The 22,736-nt window shown below is 41.3% G+C and overlaps 1 protein-coding gene across 11 annotated transcripts in view; it reads left to right on the forward strand.

The window, feature by feature from the left end:
• Positions 1-22,736, forward strand: part of CSNK1G3 (casein kinase 1 gamma 3) — a 110,611-nt gene that overhangs the window by 58,952 nt on the left and 28,923 nt on the right. For 7 of the 11 annotated variants that reach the window (XM_053294209.1, XM_053294203.1, XM_053294202.1 and 4 more), the window contains 9 exons: positions 10,392-10,469; positions 10,981-11,050; positions 12,073-12,221; positions 14,357-14,591; positions 15,205-15,290; positions 15,383-15,467; positions 17,299-17,447; positions 19,247-19,342; positions 21,446-21,541. In XM_053294209.1, the coding sequence (XP_053150184.1) occupies positions 10,392-10,469; positions 10,981-11,050; positions 12,073-12,221; positions 14,357-14,591; positions 15,205-15,290; positions 15,383-15,467; positions 17,299-17,447; positions 19,247-19,342; positions 21,446-21,541 (1,044 nt within the window). The remainder of the gene's footprint in view (positions 1-10,391; positions 10,470-10,980; positions 11,051-12,072; positions 12,222-14,356; positions 14,592-15,204; positions 15,291-15,382; positions 15,468-17,298; positions 17,448-19,246; positions 19,343-21,445; positions 21,542-22,736) is intronic. The other 4 variants (XM_053294213.1, XM_053294212.1, XM_053294210.1 and 1 more) reach the window with 3 other exon arrangements.

The following is a 22,736-nucleotide window of genomic DNA, read 5'->3' on the forward strand; positions in this document are numbered from 1 at the left end:
ACACTCCCTTGGAGTAAGTCATAGCCTCGATTTCCCCCCATCTCGGTCAACGCATGGGTGGTGGCATTCTGAGGGATCGATTAGGGCAACTGCGATTCTCTGTAACATTCTGTGTTCTATCTTACAGATGTGGGGGAATTCAAGAACTTCCCCATTGGCACATAAAGGGGAGTATACTATCTCTGAACACACACACACCGATAAGTACTTAAATATCTAGAGACAGTGCTAATTAGGCTATTTTGCACTGGTAAGAAGGACGCTGTCACTTGTATTGGGAATATATACATATACACATATATATAGCAATAGCACTTACATTTATATACCGCTCGATAGCTGGAAGCTCTCTAAGCAGTTTACAGTGATTTAGCATATTGCCCCCCAACATTCTGGGTACTCATTTTACCGACCTCGGAAGGATGGAAGGCTGAGTCAACCTTGAGTCCCTGGTCAGGATTGAACTTGCAACCTTCTGGTTACAGGGCGGCAGTTTTTACCACTGCGCCACCAGGGGCTATATATATATAGAGAGAGAGAGAGAGAGAGAGAGAGAGACACTGAAGTTGCATCTGATTTTAGCCCAGGATGAAATAATGTGCCCAAGGAATTAAAAAAAATGAGGAATGGCTTTTGTCTCATGCAAGTCAGTGTGACAATAGAATTGACTAGACTGGATTACAGTCAGCTTGTGGTATACTCAGTACATTTGTGTTGTCTATAGGGCTGTGTGTATTTACTGGAGTGTGCACTTAATGAAATGGTTCCGGGTGTGTGTATGGGTGAACACTTCACCTGGGCTTTTGGGCTAACGTGGGGGAATCAGTGTGACTATATGGAACAGTTCATTACAGTATCAATTTGTGCCAAGTTACGATCTGGAAATAAGACAGAAATATGGTACAATCAGATTTATTAAGGGATAATTGGGGTACATGAAAATAAAAATAACCTCGTGTAAAGGTGAAGAGGCAATAAAATCTTAACAGTATTAACTAGAGTCTCATTTAGAGGCATTTTAACTTAAGGTAAAAATTGTAAATTAAATCAGCTTAAGGCTTTACTTGAGAAAGGATACAGATGTTGGACAGAGGAGAGAGAAGGGATAGAGTGTTGGTATTAACAGTCCTAATCCGTTGGTGCATTGAATGCACTTGCAGGTAGAGGTGCCTAGGTTTCTTCGCAGGGCAAAGTAGAAAGGCAGGAAAACGAAAGGGCAAGTGACACAGAGTTGCCATCTGCAAGCTGGGGAACCAGGATAGCATTTGGTTCCAGGTTAGGTCCAGGGTCCTTCTGAGATGTCTGTTGTGTGTTCCCTCCTTTTGTTTGCTGTTTCCTCATCCTGACCATGTGCTTGGATCAGGAGTACAAAAGGGTAACATCATGCTTTGGGGCAATGCAAGGGTCATGCTCTCTTACTATAGGAGCTGAAATGTGTAACAAAAGTAGTTCATGTTTGCATGAACCAATCAAGTGGGTGTGAACTTTAAGAAACAAAAGATGGAATGGCTGGTCAAGAGGTGTGTCTAGAGTGCTGAATGGTTGAACGCAAAAGCTTTATCTGAGACCAGGATGTCTCTTCTGGGGTGGGGGGGGGAGGCTTTATTTTCCTATTAACAATCCTATTTCCAGCTCATTAACATTGTGATAGGAGGCTGGTGGGATGTCTGTGCCATGCTTATCTGGATAGTTGTAGGAATGATTAGTGAAGCTAATCCCATTATGAATGGAGTTAGCTGTTGCTTTTATGAAGGTCTCTTTGACCTGGGTCTGCTTGCTAGATTCCTCCCATCTTACAAGAGAGGCCATGGGAGCCTCCCTGTAGTAGTTTGTTCTGACCTTGAGCAACGTTGCCCCATGTTTGTTTGTGCCAAGCAACCAAATTGCATAATTTGCCAAATATGGGCATATGCAGAGTTCAGGATCCCGTGAGCTCAGGTATTTAAAATGGAGGTTGCAAGCCTGCAACTCCAAATCTCATAGAGAGGTTCTGTTTGCAGCCCCAAGACAAGCTGATTCAATAACATACTCTTCCATATACAAAAAAAGTTAACTAAAGTTTAATTTCAAAGGTATGAGGTAAAGGAAAGTCACTGGTGGAGCAAAACATGTTTCTTGTTATGGACAGCATCCACTACAGTTGCTCCTAAAGTTGTGCTTCTGAGGGCTCTTTCTGGATAGCTATATAGTCCAAGAGTAAAGTCACCTATTCAAAATACTAATAGTTAACCTAAAACAGGCTTGGTAAATCTCAGGCACCAGGGAGCCATGGCATGGAAATTTAACTCTGCCACCTAGACTAGGATATTCAGAGACAGTTATTTAACAAATTCTTTTTCCCCAAGGTGCTTGTTTCTGTTCCAAGTATGTTACTTGTAAGAGGGATAAAGAGAAATCAGTTTACTGTCCCTCTCCACAGTGCCCATCACTATGTCTAGTAATTATGTCACGAGTCCATTGTCTGGCTCTGAGATCCAAAGAAAACATGTCAAGTCCTGAACAAACTTTTTATAACTAAAGTAACGTGTCCAAAGAACTCTTTGGTCAGTTATCTGTTTTAATACTTGGGTTAGGTGCTGTTCATTGAAGCATCACAGAACTCAATCTGCTCTTGAGGGTTAAAACTTCTGGTTTTAAAAACCTGTTAGTTTTGCTAGTATTATCTGGTAAATCTTTCATAAAGCCTAACTATAGTCTTAACAAAGTCCTCATATGTGACTGGTTCACTTATATAATAATTTTTTGTGGTATGTAATATATTATACACCATAGCTAACAAATTACCATAAATGAGATTAAGGTTCATATAAGGCACATTTTTATATTTGAAATTCTTCCTATTCAGGTTGTACATGCAGAGGGAATAGAGAAACCAACATGAGTTGGGTTAGTTTTGTGGTCCGAATGAACTTGAATGAGGATTTTTTTTTTTGGCTAATCTGCATAGCTATGCATCTTCAGTCTACCCACCATTGCTTAGATAGTTGGCTCAACATTGAAGTATTGGCAGCCCCTCAAAGGCTCCAGCATTTCTGCGAATAGTTTCTGGTGGCTAAAAGCAGCCGTACTACAAATTTCACACCCTTTTGTTGCTTGCCTACAGGAAATAATACTTAGTACCCTGATGATAAATACTAAATTATAAACTTTGATATAATATAGATCAGATCCACCTAGTTCCCCTTATACTCAGTCATGCACACAGTCTTTTCCATCTATCATCATAATATGTATCTGAGAAAACGGATTACTTTTTAGGAAATATAATGTCTCCCATTTAGAATAAAGGCATAGTTGATTTTTGTTTGTTATGAAAATGCTTATTAAGGCTGCCATTTTCCTCCTGATTTTTTTTTTTTTAATGTCATTACTGAAACTTGTTGCTTTTGCCTCTTATTCTCCTGGGTGCTAGAAATGCGGCTGGAATGCCAGCCTCCACACTGCTGTAGTAAAGACTAAGTAATGCTGTGCTCCTTGCATTGCTATTAACCCAGAGAGCTGCACTCTTTCGGTTAAGAATTCTTGTGTATCACTGTACCAGTTTAGATGAGGGAGAAATTGTAAATCAGTCCTTTTAGTCAGTGAATACTATGGAAAAATGCTTTCTCCCTGTAAATGTTGTCATCAAAAATGAATAGTGTGATACGTCCTGAATTTGACAGGTTCATGGTCAGAAAAGAACACAACTTCTTTTATTGTGCGGGGTTTTTAGTGTGTGGCAATCCTGAGAGAGAGAGAGACAGAACAGTCAATATGAACTGACCTTCTGACTGACCCATGCTGGACCACTCAATCTTGCAGTTGGGCCAAGAGTGCTATTTCATTGTAATTTTATTTATTTTATCATATTTCTATACCACCTGATATAGACATCTCTAGGCGGAGTACAAAGTTAAAACATAGTGAATATAAAACAGTTACAATTCATGAAACAAGTAAAACATCGCAAAAAATAAAACCATTTAAAATTTTTCAGTTAAAAGCCTGGGAAAACAAACAGGTATGTCTTGAGGTTCTTCCTAAAACCAAGCGGAGTAGGAGATGCTCTTATTTCAAGAGGGAGCATATTCCAAGCCCCAGGGCAGCTGCAAAGAAGGCCCAGTCATGAGTCGCCACCACCAAATGAGCTAGCGGCAACTGTAACTGGACCTCTTCAGATGATCTTAATAGGTGACAGGGTTCATGACAGAGAAGACACTTTCTTAAGTTCCTTGTACCCAAGCCGTTAGGGGCTTTATAGGTAATAACCAGCACATTGTATTACGTCCAGAAACATATCGGCAGTCAGCACAATTCTTTTAAAATCAGTGTTATATGGTTCCTTCAGGTTGACCCAGAGACCAATCTGGCTGCCGCATTCTGTACAAATTGTAGTTTCCGGACTATGTACAAAGGCAGCCCCACATAGAGTGCATTACAGTAGTCAAGCCTAGAGGTTATCAGCATATGTTATTTACCTCCAGAAATGGACATAGCTAGCATTTTGGCTGAAGCTGATAAAAAGAGCTCCTGGCCATTGCCTCAACCTGAGATATCAGAGAGAGATTGGGATCCAGGAGCACTCCCAGACTACATACCCTCTACCTGATCTTACAGGGAGAGTGTAACCCCATCCAGAACAGGCAGATCTAAACCATCTCTCAGGTAACAACCCCCTACAGTCAGTACCTCCTATTTGGATTCAATTTCAGCTTGATATCCCTCATCCAGCCCATTATTGCCTCCAGGCAGGCTTGGGGGGGGGGGGGGTTATGCCATTTCTTGGTGAATTTGGTACAGAGAAATAGATCTGGGTGTCGTCAGCATAATGATAATACCCTGCACCTGGTGATCTCTCCAGTGGTTTCATGTAGATGTTAAAAAGCATCTCCAAGTGACACCATTTGGAATCTGGCAGAGAGGCAGGAACAGTGTTACCCAATCCCACCTCCCGCAAGTGACCCAGAAGGATACCATGGTTGATGGCACTGAAAGCTGCCAAAAGATCCAAAAAGATCAGCAGAGTCACACCCTCTGTCAGTATCAAAGCGGAGATCATCCATCAGGCCGACCAAGGCAGCCTCAACCCCATAGCCACTTGAAAGCTGAATTGGAATGGGTCTAGATGATCTGGGTCATCCTCAAGGGAGCAGAATGTTTGCAAACTCAGAGGGCACTTAACAGATAACCAGGTGGGCAGAGTTGATGGAACTCAGTGGAGAGAGTGGAGTGGATGAGGGCTTGAACAGAAACAGCAGGAAATTTTTCATCTTGAAGAATACTTCCTCAAGATATTGAATATTTCCTCTCATTGGGGGAGGGCAATGGTGAGTGCAAGGCCATTTTATCTGCCTTGCCGGGATGTTATCAAATGGCCCCATTTTCCTTTGTGGAAGCTCCAGCCTGATTCTCCAGCCCGAATGAGGAGCAGTCTTCTTGCCTGCCTTCAAGTTCCAGCTGGATTCCTCCTAAATTTCTTAACCAGTAAAATCTGTTGCTTGGCCTGGGATCTGCTTGTGGCAGGAGGGGTTTCTGGGTGCTTGCTGGCTTATAAACAAGGAAGCTTGCCAGAGGTGTAGCTGTCAGCCTGCTGAAGCCGGCCACCAAAGGGGGCCGGCCTTTGGGGTGGCACTGAGGGCTGGAGGGAGGTTATATTACGGGGGGACGGAGGTCTGGGCTAGAAGCTGCTGGTCATTTTCTTTTTATCAGGTTGTGCCAGGCCTATTTGCAGGTATGTGTTTATGGTGGGATGGTGCAGGGTATGTCTGTCTGTCTGGCAATTCTAGGGCAGCTATTACTGTAGTGGTGGGGAGTAGAAGAGTTGGTGCTGGCAGAGCAGCTGGCTGTTACAGGGAAGGGAAATCAGTAATCTATTAACTGTTTCCACTTCCAACTGCCATGTCAACTCTCAGGCAGTGTTCTTTCTAATTATTTTCATCTGTCTGCAGAATGAGTTTTGTTCTGGGCGGCAGTAGCAAGGCAGTGTGTGCACACACGTATTCGGAGCGGGACCTTCCCGATACAACCTGAGTGGGATCTAAAATTAACTGATCGGACATCAAAAAACATGTGAGAGCATGCACGCGTGCACGCCTTAGAGGGAACACTGCTCTCAGGCCTTGCGGAACAGCACCAGCTAGCCCCCAAATCTGGCCTTGCACCTCTGCAATGTCAGTTCAGTTCAGTATAAGACTGAAATTGTCCATGATTTGCTCACGGATGAGGCTGCTGACCTGGCATGTATAATTGAGACCTGTTTGGGGGAGGCAAGTGGTCCCATGTGTGCTCAGCTTCTCCCACCAGGAGCAGGCTAGGGGAAGTGGGCAGGGGGGTGGAGTGGCTGTGGTCCATAAGAATACTATCTCCCTTACCAGGGTCCCTTTGAGACAGTTGACTTATACTGATTGCGTGTTTCTGAGGCTGGGAACTAGGGATTGATTGGGGATTCTGTTGGTGTACCATCCACCCCACTACCCAACTGACTCCCTAACTGAGGTGGTCGTGGAGTTGGTGTTGGAGTCTCCCGTACAATATCCACTTTGGGGTTGGCTTGTGGCTCAGGAGTTCATAGTGGCCATGACAACTATGGGCCTAACCAAATTAGTTTCTCAACCAACTCAAGTTGCCAGCCATGCACTCGATTTGGTCTTTGGTTTGGATCAGGGGGGTGCTCCGTGGGTGGGAGATCGGGTGGCTTCCCCATTGTCATGGATGGATGACTACCTGGTTAAGGCTGGTTTCACAGCCACATTCCACCCTTGCAGAGGTGGTGAACCTATTAGGATGGTCCATCCAAAAAGGCTGCTTGACCCAGTAGGATTCCAAAAAGCCTTGGAGGGTTTTGATGTTGGTGCGGCTGATGATTCTGTCAGTGCCCTGGAGGGAAACTGGAATAGAGAACTCACAAGGGCAATAGACATGATTAAGCATCCCTTCCGACTTGCTTCAAAAATGGCCCCTTGGTATACTGAGGAGTTGCGGGAGCTGAAGCTGCCTGTTAGGCAACTGGAACACTAGTGGAGGAGAACTTGGCTTGAATCTAACAGGATGCAGCATAGGACCCATTTGAAGGCTTATGTGGCTGTGGTGCATACAGCCAAAAAAGAGATTTTGGTCTGCGCATACTGTGTCTGCAGGTTCCCATTCAGCAGTGCTGTCCCGGGTTGCGATGATTTTAATTTCTTTAAATCAGTCCCTGGAAACGTTCTGCTGTGATGCTTTTAATGGTTTCTTTGAGGATAAAATCTCCTGTATTCAGGCTGACTTGGATTCCACTGTTCCTGCAAGGTCTATGAAGGAGGTGTTCAGCAATCCCTCTTGCAGTATTAGGTTGGATCAGTTTTAATCTGTGACTCCTGAGGAAGTGGACAAGCTGCTTGGGGCAGTGTGGCCTACCACTTGTTCTCTGGATCCTTGCCTGACTTGGCTGCTTCTCTTGGATCTCTGTGCGACATTCGATACCATCGACTATGGTATCCTTCTGGATTGCCTGCGGGAGTTGGGGATAGGGGACACTGATTTGCAGTGGTTCTGTTCCTATCTCTCAGGTAGATTCCAGATGGTGGAGCTTGGTGACAGTTGCTCCTCAAAACAGGAGCTGTTATATGGAGTCCTTCAGGGTTCCATTCTATCACCAATGCTTTTTAATATCTACATGAAACTGTTGGGTGAGGTTATCAGGAGATTTGGTGCTGGGTGTTATCAGTATAATGACATCCAAATCTACTTCCCCTTTTCACCTTCATCTTCAAGGAAATGACACTCATTTTCTAAATGCCTGCCTACAGGCAGTAATGAGTTGTATGAGAGATAACAAATTGAAAATGAATCCAAGCAAGACGGAGGTGCTCATTGTAGGGGCTCAGAATTGGAGGCATGAGTTAGATCTTCCTGTGCTGGATGGAGTGTCCCTCCCCCCCCCCCCCCGAAGGAGGTGGTGTGCAGCTTGGGAGTACTCCAGGACCCAGGCCTCACCTTGGTATCTCAGGTGGAGGCCATAGCCAGGAGCAGTTTCAATCAGTTTTGGCTGATTCGACAGCTGCATCCATTCCTTGAGGAGGATGACCTCAACACAGTGGTGCATCAGCTGGTAACCTCCCGGCTTGACTATTGCAATGCGCCCTACGTGGGGCTGCCTTTGTACGTAGTTTGGAAACTTCAGCTAGTTCAAAATGCGGCTGCCAGATTGGTCTCTGGGGCAACCTGGAGAGACCGTATTATGCCTGTTTTGAAATGGTTACACTGGCTACCGATATGTTTCTGGGCAAAATACAAAGTGCTAGTTATTACCTTTAAAGCCCTGAAAGGCTTAGTTCTGAGTTACCTTAGAAAGCATCGCCGTCTGCATGATCCCCACCACTTGTAAGGTAATTTGAGGAGGTCCATCTTCAGTTACCACCAGCACGTCTGATGGCAACTTAGAGGTGGGCCTTCTCTGTAGCTGCTCCAGCAGAAATCCATAATTTGAATTCATTACTGGTTATCAGGAGAGCCCTTAAAATGTATCTGTTTGGCCTGGCTCTCCAGGGTTTTAAAAACTGTTTTGTTGGTTTTATGTTGTTTTTATGGTTTTTGTTTTTAACTGTTAATTGATTTTAATTGTTTTTATTTTAATGTAAATCATCCTGAGCCGTTTTTTGGAAGGGTGATATATAAAAAATCTTAATTAGATAGATAGATAGATAGATAGATAGTCTGAAGGAATGCAAGATCTCTGAACCGTGCTGCTTCTGAGGGAGAAAGTTGCCGAAAACTTTTCGCCTCTCTCAGGCAGACCCAGGTTGATAAAGCACACTGGGGATATACTGCAACTTTTTGTTGCGGATCCATGCTGCTTCATATTTTTCAAGTTTTTGGTTTCTAATAATTAATACAGGAAATCTTTTTCAATTCTTAGCTTCAAAATATTCCAACAAAGTTAATCTGAATAGAATTTAAGACTCTGGTCATGAACACACTTGGAAAGAATCGTTGTGTATACAATACTACTTCCGCTAAGAAGTGGGTTGGGAAATTCATAGAAAACAGCATCCAGATTTTTGGCACAGTGGCATGCTGTTGGTGGAAACTCTTTCTATAAATTGGAGAGTTCTGCTAGCCTAAGGATCCCTTGCATGAGTGTGGTTTTTCCTTTTTTTTATAGGAAGGACCTTCTACCAAAGGCATACTGCTGCATCAACAGTCTGGATGCTTCTCATTAAGATGCTCCTTCTTCACCATCACCTTGCTTTAGTCTTACTTGACACTGGGCTTTGGGTGAAATTTGGACTATGAAGGGAGGGCACCCTATTCAGCTTTGCTGAAGAGAGTGAAAGGATGGACTGCAGGAGTCTGTTGACTGGATGACCTTTCTGCACTGCTTCACCTTCCTTTTTTCAGAGGCTTAAAGATCAATGTACACTGGGTTTATTTGATCATTTATTTGAGATTCTTTTTATGTTAGGGAAGGCTGAAACAATTGTGTTTGCCTGGAGAAAGATGTTCTAATCGGATTGATCACTTTGGGCAGAATTACCAGTACAGCTGATGGAAGACGTGTGTGCATCCTGTGTTCCTTCAGAGATTAGGAATCCCTGTGGCCCTCATAAGCACTAAATAATAAATTTCAAAAATTAAAAGCATTTAATCCTCTTTTGGATCACATTTCATCCTTGTATTTACACAAATGAGAAAACTAGTTTAGTGAAGGGCAGTTATGTGTGTAAATGTAATACATACAAATAAGATGAAATGTGTTCAACAGACTCTTTCTGAACTGGAGGGTTTGCTGTGGTTGGATCAGTGGATTTGTGCACTTAATTTTATCCTGAATGACTGTGGGTTGTGCAAACATTCAAAGCTTTTCTACTATTCCTTGTGTAGTTTCCTGCAGATACCTCTGCCTTCCTCAAATTAAAAACTGGTGTAATGCTCCTGTTCAGTGCAGCAGAATGCAAGCTGCATACTGTGTCTGTTTTCCTCTTCTGTTCAGCAGAAACATGCTCTGCTCTGTCTTGCTTTTCACAGCTCTTCACTGCTTCAAAAATGAAGCATTCACCATTGAAATAGTGAAGCGCCCTGCAAAACAGGGAAAAGGAGAGAAGGAATGGAGCATGTTTCTGTTGACTGGAAGAAGAGGAAGGGATAGGAATTTGGGGGGGAGTTCACATCCCTACCCCCTCAGTAGCAGTGCAGGTGATTTCTTCATGCACTTTGCAAACACCCCTTGCATGTGTTAAGACTGAGGAGCTGGGAGCCAATCTCTCTCTTGTTCACTGTCACAGACACGGCTGAAGCCTCGGCTATCCCTGATCCGATGAGTAGCACAAGCTGTTGGAAGAGGAAATGGGGGTGGCGGGGGGAGGCGGGGTTGAAATTTCCCCTTAGTTCTAGCCATTGCATCTTCTCCCTTGTCTTCTCTCTCGCTTATACAGGGGGAAGGAACAAGACACACACACCCCATGCACTTACTATCGGCTAAGATAGGTGACCGGAAGAAGAGAAGGAGAAAGGTGCATGTGAAGGTGGAAAAAACTCTCCTCCTCCTCCCCTCCTCAGAAGGGCAATCACCCCAACCACATTTCCCATGGGAACCCACAGGAACTGTATACATGGGTCCATCTAATGCGCACAAAGCAGTCCTCCTGCACTCAACCTGGGAAAAAAGTGATCCCCCCCTCACACACGTTTAGTGCAGATTTGAGGGACATTCATAGTGGAAAGCTACAGATTTCTATGTGCTTTATATATATAAAGGCAGCAACATCCTCTGTTGAAATCAGCACTGAAGCTGGCTCAAATTGCTGTCTAGGACGGCCCGTATATAGAATAAACCATTCCTAGGAAAATAGCATGTCTGAGCCTCTTACTGTAAGGAAAGCATGTACAGATACAAACTTCTTAGCCTATTCTAATAAATAATAACCAAACATTGGTTAAAAAACTTTATTTGGCAGCTTCACATTAATATAAGTGTTTCATTGTTCTTGGCTTTTAAAATGTAAAATCTGTGGGTCTTTTCAGGAGCCAATGAAGTCTAGAGCACCACAGCTGCACTTGGAATACAGATTCTATAAGCAGTTAGGATCTGGAGGTAGGTGTAATGTATCAGGATGTGAAGTATTACTAAGAAACAAGTTTGTATTGGTGTGTAGTCAAAATAATAAACGTTGGTATGTAAATGCTTATATTAACTATAATATTGATGGATTGTACCAGATACTGATCTTTATTGGCTATGATAGTGTTTAATAGTGGCCTTACACTGACCATAATTTTGACCCTAAATGTTACTACTAATATGAATATTTGTATACTACTTTTCAACCAAGAGTCAAACAGCAAATTTCACTGTAACCTTGTATAGCATTAGTCTGATTGTATAGCATTCGTCTGTTAAAAGTCGTCTCCAAACTGCTTTTAGCCCTTCCACTTCTCTCTCTCTAGATATCGATATATGCATGTGTGTGTCTGTTCAGTGGTGGCTCCACCCCTGCTTTCCATCATGCCCCTCCCCACCACTTTTTCAAGAAACAATAGATCTGGCATTAGCAGTAGGTCCTTACAGGGCACTGGGGTCCTAGCAGCTGCCCAAAGGTGCCATGTGCTATGCTTGGGTGGCCTGATAAAGCTCCTCTAATGCAAATGTAAGAGTAGGTTTGGGTTGGCTTTGGGCCGGTTCACATGAACAGCTCCAGCATGTGAAGATGACTGCAGCATGCCGAGAGCATGCCCACCCTGATGTCAGTGAAGGATGTCCTGACATTTTGAGTTTCATAAAGTTCAGTATGTAGCTTCTGTGAACATTATTATCTTTGCACTCACGTCGTTGTGTTTAATTACCAACATTGGAAAATGACATAGCAAATTAACGAAAAAGCCACTATTTAATACTGAATGCTCAAGATTGTGTTGAAAAAATTAATTTTATTTATTTTGCAGTATTTTTCCAGGAGAAATGTAGCTGTGATGAACAGCTTAAACACTGTAGTAATCTTTGTTCAAGGCAGATGTAAGCCTTAAATACAATCCAGTTAATAATCAAGGATGGTTTTTAGGACTTGAGGACACAACTTCAGAATTATTGGAATTAATGTTGCTTCTTGTTTTTCCCAGATGGAATACCTCAGGTTTATTATTTTGGCCCTTGTGGCAAGTATAATGCCATGGTGCTGGAACTACTGGGACCTAGTTTGGAAGACTTATTTGACTTGTGTGATAGGACTTTTTCTCTGAAAACTGTTCTTATGATAGCCATACAATTGGTAAGTATGACTGACGTTTTCTTAAATAGTCTTCAGTACAACTTACGGTTAGCAGCAACTTATTTGAGCAAATGCAGAATCGATGTGTGTTACCTGTTTGATTAAACTCACTTCAGTTCAAGTTCTTTATTTTGATCTATGACCAGCTTAATACCAACTCTTGATTCTACCTTATGGTAGAGTAGTTCTCCAGTGTTAACCTTTAGAACGTACTGTGTGATGTTTGAAGGCGTATTTAAGCAATCTCATTGGGGAGGCGAACTGGTCTTATGGGGGGGGGGTGTACGTGCATGCCGTCAAGTCGGTGTTGACTCCTGGCGACCACAGAGCCATGTGGTTTTCTTTGGTAGAATACAGGAGGGGTTTTCTGTTGCCATCTCCCGCGCAGTATGAGATGATGCTTTCTGCAACTTCCTATATTGCTGCTGCCCAATATAGGTGTTTCCCATAGTCTGGGAAACATACCAGCGAGGATTCGAACTGGCAACTTGTGGTAGCAAGCATGAATTTGCATGGGATAGGAGACTACATGTGAGTGCTGTAAGATAAGATGGGGCTGCTCTGGGAAGATCACCTGCATACTTGCATGCAGAAGATTCCAAGTTTTCTCCCTGGCATTTCTAAGATAGGGCTGCCAGTCTGTGTAGACAATACTGAGCTAGATGGACCAATGATCTGACTTGGTATAAGGCAGCTTCCAATGTTCAATGGTAAGCTGAACATAAAGTTCAGATTCAGCAGAAAGTCATTTATTTTTAGTATACTCTATACTTTCTTGATAGGCTAGAATTCTGCACCTAGAAAACCAGAAGACGGCTATCAATGGAAAGAACCAAACCTGGAAACTCCATCCCTTGACCATTCAAATTCTGCTCAGGCCTCACCTTCTCTGGGCTTCTAAAACTTAATCTGTCACTGGGTCAAACATCTCAGGCTCATCTCTTTTGCTTTAATTATTATTTCTTGTTTACACAGTCAGACAGGTGTTATTGACTGGTTTGTTTTATCCAGACATCGAGTCCTTCCCAAGGACCTGGGATGCCAGAATTTTATTGTCAATTGTTATAGATATCGTCACAGAATATAGGCTGTTCCCAGTAAAGCTGCTTTTTGTAATTGGCTGATGGTGATTTCTGTGGCCCCTATGGTGTTGAGGTGCTCTTCAAGGTCTTTTGGAACTGCACCCGCCAATTACCACTGGGATTATTTTCGTCTTTTTCTGCCATAGCCTTTCAATTTCAATTTGTAGATCTTTGTATTTGGTGATTTTTTCTATTTCTTTTTCTCCTATTCTGCTATCCCCTGGTATTGCTATGTTGATTATTTTCACTTGTTTTTCTTTCTTCTCGACTACAGTGATATCTGGTGTATTGTGTGGCAGATGTTTGTCTGTTTGTAGTCAGAAGTCCCATAATATTTTTACATCTTATTATTATTATTATTAATTCGATTTAATGGCTGGAAACTTACTTCAAATACAAAAACTCTATACTTTGGAGGAGGATGAATTCTGCACCTTCTGGTACCAGCTTCTGCACTCTTAAATTTAGGTGTAGGTTTCTCTCTCGTGTTCTCTCTCTCTCTCTCTCTCTCTCTCTCGTTTTCTCTCTCTCGTTTTCTCTCTCTCTCATTCTCTCTCATGTTCTCTCGTGTTCTCTCTCTGAATAAACTGTTCAACTTAACCATTTTGGGGCAGAGCCACCATTGAGCAGAGAGGTTCAAAGAAACCTGCTAGAAGGAGAGAGGAAATAAATGCACCTAGCCATCAAACGCTGTCTGGGAATGAGCTCTGGAGGGCTTGTGCGTGGCCACCGCGGACAGGGCAGAACCCTCCATTCTCTGCTCCGCCAGTAAACAGTTTTACATAGAATAAACTATAAAAACTGTTGGTTAGTTTTTTGTAGGTATATTAAAGTTTGAGGATAGATTCTTCAAGTGTTGAGTAAAATGCTAAATACAATTCTCTTTGTAAGGAGGAAAAATGGATACCATAGATAGTAGCCATATAACACCCCACCCACCAATTCTGCAGCCTCCATCAAAGTTGTTCTTCCAACACACAAGGATATAGTAATACTTGCTTTTATTTGTTCTACTATAGTTATGATGATAAACCTTTTCATTCTGTTTGATAGATTTCTCGAATGGAATATGTTCATTCAAAGAACTTAATATACAGAGATGTAAAACCTGAAAACTTCTTAATAGGACGACCAGGAAACAAAACTCAACAAATTATTCATATTATAGATTTTGGTCTGGCTAAAGAATATATAGATCCAGAGACAAAGAAGCACATACCATACCGAGAACACAAAAGCCTTACAGGAACTGCTAGATACATGAGTATAAATACACACTTAGGAAAAGGTATGTATTTGTTTCTTAGAGTACAAATTTAGCAGCTTCAGTAGCTTTATGTGAACAGTTATTGGTATTTTAATTCCTTTTGCAAACTGTAATCTAGGCTTTTTTACAGAAAAGGTTTGTATGGTATGCTGCATTCCTCTTACTGAGCATGCTCAGTGAGTATTTGAATTCTCAAGTCCTCTTCCCAGTGAGTGAAAATTCAGCTATGAAAACCTTTTACAAATGAAAGAGTCCTTCTCGTTGGCTCTCTTTTTGTGGACTGTTGCACAGTCCTATGGGTACAAGTTGCCAGCTCAAAAGTGCTTGCCCACTGCAGTTGTCTTTGGTATCAGTGCTTCATCCCTTCGTAGAAAAGCTACATTAAAGGCTTGGCAGTTTGGCCTGTATTCTTTGGACTCAAGCTGTGAGGTTGATGTGAATGTCTACAGCCATATTCCATAGCAAGGGAGAGAAACTGGGACTTTCAAACTGAAAGGACTGCTCTTTAGCTCTAGTAGGAATACAAGCTGTAAGCCATATTATGTTCTTGTGCAGCTGTACATCTTACTCATGTCATTGCTTTCTTAACCATTTTGAATTTCTTAGTCTTAATATTTTCAATTTTCTTCTTCAGAGCAAAGTAGAAGAGATGATTTGGAAGCTTTAGGTCATATGTTCATGTATTTTTTAAGAGGCAGCCTTCCATGGCAGGGCCTAAAGGTAGTATGTTAATTCTTTGGATTTGTTTTCTCAAATTTGTGGTTTTGTAAAATACTTCCAGAGTAGTCAATTTTACATCTTTTCAAATGTAGGCAGACACATTGAAAGAACGGTATCAGAAAATTGGAGACACAAAGAGAGCAACTCCCATAGAAGCACTCTGTGAAAACTTCCCAGGTAATCAGCGTTACTATTCTTGTGTAGGCACTACATTGCCTGCCAATTTTAAATTGGTCATTGGCTCAAACCTCAAATTGCTTGTAATTCTGTAGTTAATATCAGGTATGCATAATTTCTCTCTCTTAGCACTACTATCTTTGTTAAATGTAGGTGTTAAACATCGACATTTGTTTAAAATCTGGTAGATGGAAGGGGGAGCAGGATTTGGTTTCTCACACTTTTTGCATGTGCCTGCTATATAGAACTACCATTAGTTTCCCACTGTGGTCATTTGCTTGTAATTGCTTTTATTAAACTGCCCATATAGGTGATGGCTGACAGAGTTTGAATGATGGGGAGTTCTCCTCAATTGAACTCAGTGGCTCCTAAATGGGTTTCTATCAGCTCTTCACCCAAAAAGCTTTTCATCAATTTTTGGTTGTATAGAAGCAAGATAAGAGGAAAACCTGGGTAGACGTGTGGATGCAAGGTAGGTGGAAAAACTACCCATTTTTTCCTCCTACCTTGCTTCCACACAGTCACTTCGAACCAGCTTTTCCTCGTACCTTGTTTCCACACACTTGAAGATTGGGAACGCACACAGCTCCCAAACCTAATGATCTGAATGGCCTCTCTGTATAGCTAAGCTGGCACATTCAATTTTATTCAGTGGTATTCTTAGGAAATCAAAAGTGTGAATGCCTTAGACTTATTCTACAACATCTGAAAGACTTTCCCTAAGGTCCTTAGGAAATCCAGGCAAACTCAGTAGATGTCCTCGCAAACCTAAGGCTATCTATGAATTTTGAATCCAAGAACTTTGCTGTGCCATGTACTGGGCATAACCACCTTATTTTAAAACACTATATAAAACACAAGATAAGAGTGGGTTTTTAAAAAAACGTTTCCATTAGTAAAATTGGAAGAACATTCTTTGAAGGGATGGGGTGAGGGAGGGGAATATTACACTTTATTTTTTGTTCATAACTTTATTGGTTATCATAGCAGTGATACATCCAGTCTCTCCCGTTTTGTTTTGTGTGGTTTTCCCCATTTTGTTTTCCAGTTCTGAAATATCCAGATTTTGTTGTCTGATTGCTGGCTGTTTTGAGATAGTTCCTCATACTTAACCCCCCCCCCCCCAAAAAAAAACCTCTGAAACTTTGCACTAACTTAAAACTAAGCATTTGTAACACATACATTCAAATTGTACATCTATGGCATTAGACACAACTACCAACAATCTAGTAGTCCACTGTCATGCTGAAAAGGCATAATCAGTTCTTTATATAGCAGCTTACTCCAGCATCAGGGAAGCTGAACTGATCTTGACTGTGTTTTCATAGTATCTTAATTTTGGACACAGTTGTATTGTGGTGTTTCCCATTGCTGAACTGGGATTAGTTTTGGTACAAACTGAACAGACAGAACTGCAAAATGACATGCATACGTGCATTTTATGTGAATACTTCTGTCTCCAGCATAAGATTCCAGTTCCAAGGGATTTTGAAAGTGTCTCTGTGTTGGAGAGGAACACTAGAATGGAAGGACAGGTTGCATAGAGATGGTGTGGTACAGTAGTTAATGTAGATAATGTGCATAATCCTGGTTATGAATCAGCAGCTAGTGGATGTTGTACTATCTCATGTGAACTACAATACTGTTGGTACTTGTTCTGAGAGTGGTGTTCAACATTTACTTTAGTCTAGAACCACCATAAAACAAGAATTTTAAAGGTTTAGTCTGTATTTATGCACTAAACGCCTGGAAACAACATTGAATTTAAAGAACCTTTACATTTTGTTTTTATTAATGATTTTTAATTTATGAACATACCTTCTTTCTGCAGAGGAAATGATTACATATCTTCGTTATGTGAGAAGATTAGATTTTTTTGAAAAACCGGATTATGACTACTTAAGAAAGCTCTTTACAGACTTGTTTGATCGGAAGGGTTATATGTTTGATTATGAATATGACTGGATTGGTAAGCAGCTGGTAAGTACAGCTGCTCTATTTTTAAAATCCTCTTGAAGTTCATGTAAAAACATAAATAATATCATGGAGACTACTTCTCTTCAATACTTGATAATGTAGTTGCAGAATAAATTCCGTTTTAATCTCTATTAATATTTAGTCTCTCTTGAAGCATTGGCCAGATCTTTCATGGGCTTTGTCTGAGAGTACAAATAGTACTAGAACATATAGGTTTTTCTTGTTGTTTTTCATCATTTCTATTCAAGTTCTGCTGCTCGGTTTTGTTTATGTTGTTCAATGAAAAGAGCTAATAAGATTTAGACATTAGCAATGAATTTTTAAATTCATGTTCCTTCAGTGTACAAAGGAGTCTGTAAAATCATATTAAGTGGTCATGTGTGAGTATATGCTTCTGAAGTTTATGTATGTGAGCATGCACCATCTTAAATTTGCAAAGTTTAAATAGCAAGTGGAACTTGTTCATTACCTGATAGCACTTTTGACTGCACAGCTGCAGAATTGAGCAGCCTCTGGATTAGACCATTAAATAAAGCATCTACAGGTGAAACTCGGAAAATTAGAATATCGTGCAAAAGTCCATTAATTTCAGTAATGCAAATTAAAAGGTGAAACTGATATATGAGACAGACGCATTACATGCAAAGCGAGATAAGTCAAGCCTTAATTTGTTATAATTGTGATGATCATGGCGTACAGCTCATGAAAACCCCAAATCCACAATCTCAGAAAATTAGAATATTACATGGAACCAAGAAGACAAGGATTGTAGAATAGAACAATATCGGACCTCTGAAAATTATACAGTGTACTGTGCTTGATTGGCCAGCAAACTCGCCTGACCTGACCCCATAGAGAATCTATGGGGCATTGCCAAGAGAAGGATGAGAGACATGAGACCAAACAATGCAGAATTGCTGAAGGCCGCTAATGAAGCATCCTGGTCTTCCATAATACCTCATCAGTGCCACAGGCTGATAGCATCCATGCCACGCCGCATTGAGGCAGTAATTGCTGCAAAAGGGGCCCAAACCAAGTACTGAATACATATGCATGCTTATACTTTTCAGAGGTCCGATATTGTTCTATTCTTCAATCCTTGTCTTCTTGGTTCCATGTAATATTCTAATTTTCTGAGATTGTGGATTTGGGGTTTTCATGAGCTGTACGCCATGATCATCACAATTATAACAAATTAAGGCTTGACTTATCTCGCTTTGCATGTAATGCGTCTGTCTCATATATCAGTTTCACCTTTTAATTTGCATTACTGAAATTAATGGACTTTTGCACGATATTCTAATTTTCCGAGTTTCACCTGTATTCAGGCAGCCTTCGCTAGTACATTCTAATAACACGTTGTACTTCCTGAGAGCAAGTTAAAGCTATTTCATGAAAGGTACATCTTTAAATGTTTACTGAGTCTTCTAGGGTGTTAGAAAATAGTTCTTAGCAAGCTGAGATCAGTTTAGCCTTACAAATGGGTCCACAAAGTTACTAATCTTCTTGCTCACACATTAATTCCTGCGATTTAGAGTACATCCATAACAGAGGTGGGGGTTGGGAGGGAAGGAACCAATACTTTTAATATTCAAAACATTATCTGCATAATAGTAATTCTTACCTACCAAAGGTTGCCATATAAATGGCTAGTTTATGTTAATGCAGTGAAAACTTAAAATAACTTATCACTATTAAACTTTAAATACTTTAAATGTGTGTCTGTGTCCAAAATAGATGTTGGAACTTTGACAACCTACACTTTTATTTTACCAGTATTCTGCATAATGTATTGTTTGTAGCCTACTCCAGTCGGTTCAATCCATTCAGATCCTGCGATATCTTCCAATAGAGAAGCACATCCACACAGAGATAAGATGCAGCAGTCCAAAAATCAGGTATGCTGTCCAGCAATAACTTGTGCCAGCTTTATGATGCAATAGTTTTGCCATAGATTTTGCTACTAGTACAATAAAATAATTGAGGCAGCAACTTGCTTTCTCAAGGTTGTATTTATTAGTATGAATGTTTTGACGGCTTTGAAAAGTAAAGTTAAATTTTAACTGTTTCACATGTAGATATATGTGTGTATGTGCAAAATTCAACCTGTGCCTAAATGTTTTAGTCTGTATTCATACTTATGATGCAAACAACCTAGTGTAGACACAGTAAAGGGGTTCTTAGCTGCAGAGATTGGGAGTGGAATACAGGATCATATCAGCATTAACATTAACAGCAGTTGAGGCTAACCATGGTTTTTTTGAACCAGAATTGGAAAACAGTTTGAAATATGAGCTTCAGATCTTGGATTAGAGTCAAGTTATTCTTATGTGATTAATGTTAGTGCTGATGTAATACATTAACCATGTTCAAGGCAGGAGGAATTATCTCAAAAGGGGCTGGGAGAAGGGAGCACATTGTCTTATGCCTGCACCCATCTCTTAACCACTGTTGAGAGTTTAGTTGTATCTTTTCAGGTTCTAGTTTCTTGTTGAAAAGTATGTGTAATCTTGCACAGTGGTTGTCATCCTAAGACACAGGCTTAACTTCAAATGCAGTCAAAAGTTTGAGTTTGCTATATTTTTGTGTATTTTCTCATAACTTTTGTTAGTTACAACTTCATAAAATAAGTACACTTGGAAATGGTATTAAAGTTGTGCCATCAAGTCAGTGTCAGCTCCTGGCAACCACAGAGCCATGTGGTTTTCTTTGATAGAATACAGGAGGGGCTTACCATTGCCATCTCCCGCACAGTATGAGATGATGCTTTTCAGCATCTTCCTGTATTGCTGCTGCCCAATATAGGTGTTTCCCATAACATACAAGCAGGGATTCGAACCAGCAACCTCTTGCTTCGTGTCCCTAGGCAAGTTACTTTTCCGCTGCGCCATTAGGTGGCGGAAATGGTATTAGCTCAGCAGTAATGATTAGCACTTAGTTAATGGTAGAAATTCCCATGTGAAAACTGAGTTGCTGTGATGACCAAGAAAATCCTTAGTTTTGAGCTATACAGTACAACTTTATCAATGTTCCTCCCTGCAGTCATGCTCATGGTCTTTCCCAGAGATGGTTCAGCAATTTATGTTGAACTATGACTTGAAGAGAACTTTTTTAAAAAACAAAAAACAAAACCCACTTAGTTAACAAATTGCAGTCGCCAACATTTCCAGAGTGGATAGTACTTTGTGGGACAAGATAGTGAAAGCAGTCTGGGCTGGTTGGAACATAGTCCTGCTGATGTATGTTCAGGTCTAGTTCCATCTGTTGTTTGGTTTTCCTCAGCGGGACAGTTAGTCCTTTTTTTAAGTCTAAGATGATGGGATGGGTATGATCCAGCTGAGGCACTGGTAAATGGCTAGAGGCAATGCTGGGCACAACATACGCTTTAAAAGTGTGTGTTTGAGAACCTTCTTAGAACTTGGTGGGGGATAAGAAATATATGTAACAGACTGCATGCATGTTGTTGCAAATCAGGAGATCTTTAGTTTCAGCATCACAGTTAAGAGAGGAAGAACTTAATTTTGTGAACAGTGGATTGCTAGTTCAAACTTTCCAAATCTATTTTAACTTCTAGTATTGAAACACTAAATAATCATGACAGTGTCCATCTGTACTAGTTGAGTGTGCATGCCATGGAAGTGTTGAAGTTACAGCATTTTAAGGGTGCATTATTCAAATGAGCTTTCATTTGTTCCTTTGTGTTCTGTGATATTAAGCTGGCATTCTTAAAATGAAAAAGTCCCCTTCCCAATGGCTACCCCAAGTATCCCTGTTCTCTGCATGAAGTTTTGTTTGAATCTTTTGTCAAGTGATTATGGTGTTGTTTTTTTTAACTTTCTACGTTCAGATACATATGTACATGCATTGCTACATGTGTTGCCCAAATGTGTTCCTGTAACTTTTTATGTAGAACAGTTTATTAGCAGCATGATGTGTTTAATATGTTCTGGGTTCTTATTCCTCCTCTTCCATGCATGCTTAATGCATTATATAACTGGCAGTCGACAGACCACAGGGCAGCTTGGGATCCCCATCAGGCCAATCCCCATCACTTGAGAGCTCACCTAGCAGCTGACAGACATGGTGGCTCGGTACAGGTATTTTCTGTTATTTACATGGCTATTTCCACATCTTTATCTCCTTGGGGACACATGACGTGTTTAGTTTTCTGCTGAAAAGTCTACTTTCTAACTATGTCCATAACCACATTCCTTTGATTATAATAGTGATACTGAAAAATCATGGGGGGATTACTTTTTCTACAAATGCTTGTAGAAGATCTGCCATCTGGTTTCTTGAAGGAAACTTGTTATGATTGACTATGACTCAAGCTTTGAGGCAATCACTTAGAGGCAGTGGTGTAGGAGTGGTTATTATTGCTGCCAAACAAATGATGAATAATATTTCATCAGGAAGTGTAATTCAGGTATATAGATATTGAGCTTGCCTCATACCAGTGAGAAACCATTTTGTTGTTTTACAATAAGATTGAAATGTAGGCATTTTTTAAAAAATTGTCCTGATAGGAAGCTGCAAGAAAGGTGGAAACCTGCACATCTGATACGGTGCTGATTCAGTGCTCTCTCCACCCAAACAGATGATCTTTGCTGTTGGGTTTCCCAGTGCTGGTGTTTGGTAGGTAGTGAGGTTTGGGAGCAGGTGCTTAGCATAGTGACTATATTCTTCACCTCTCAGTGACATAGATGGAAAGGGGCATCTCATAATCAGAGTGCGTGCTTGACATACAGATATGCAAGGGAGGTTAAACCTTGGGTCTTTCCAGCTAAAAGGATGTCAGGCCGCAGGTGCTGAGAATAATCTTCTATGATTCCACTTGCAATGCTTGTTGTGTATACCATGAGAAATTGTCACCAAAGTTGTGTGGTGCCCTTAACGATTTAGGAAGAAGCCTGGGGGCTGTGTGCCTTGCCAAAGTGCCCCGAGAGCCTCTGCCTCCTCCCCACCCCGTACTTGAGCAGGAAGGTACTGGGGAAGGCCCTTCTTGGTCCTGCTTGTTCATCTCAGAGCATGTGGTTGTGCAGGAGATAGACTCCTTCCTCCCACGTCGTGCTCCAGAGCAGGAATGGGAGTTGAAGAGGTGTGCTCTTAGCTTTGGAACATAACAGCATAGCAGTGGCCAAACAGATTGTTCCTTACCTCCACTCCCTGAGCAGGACTCTGAGGTGGGAGGAGGCTTGGCCGCTGCTCAGTTGCCGTGCTCCAGAATGCCCTAGCGGAGGAGCAGCAGTATTGGGGTGCTTGGCCACTTCTGTGTTGTGGCACTACAGAGTG

Source organism: Hemicordylus capensis, chromosome 2 (assembly GCF_027244095.1).
Source record: "Hemicordylus capensis ecotype Gifberg chromosome 2, rHemCap1.1.pri, whole genome shotgun sequence".
Taxonomy (NCBI): Eukaryota; Metazoa; Chordata; class Lepidosauria; order Squamata; family Cordylidae; genus Hemicordylus; species Hemicordylus capensis.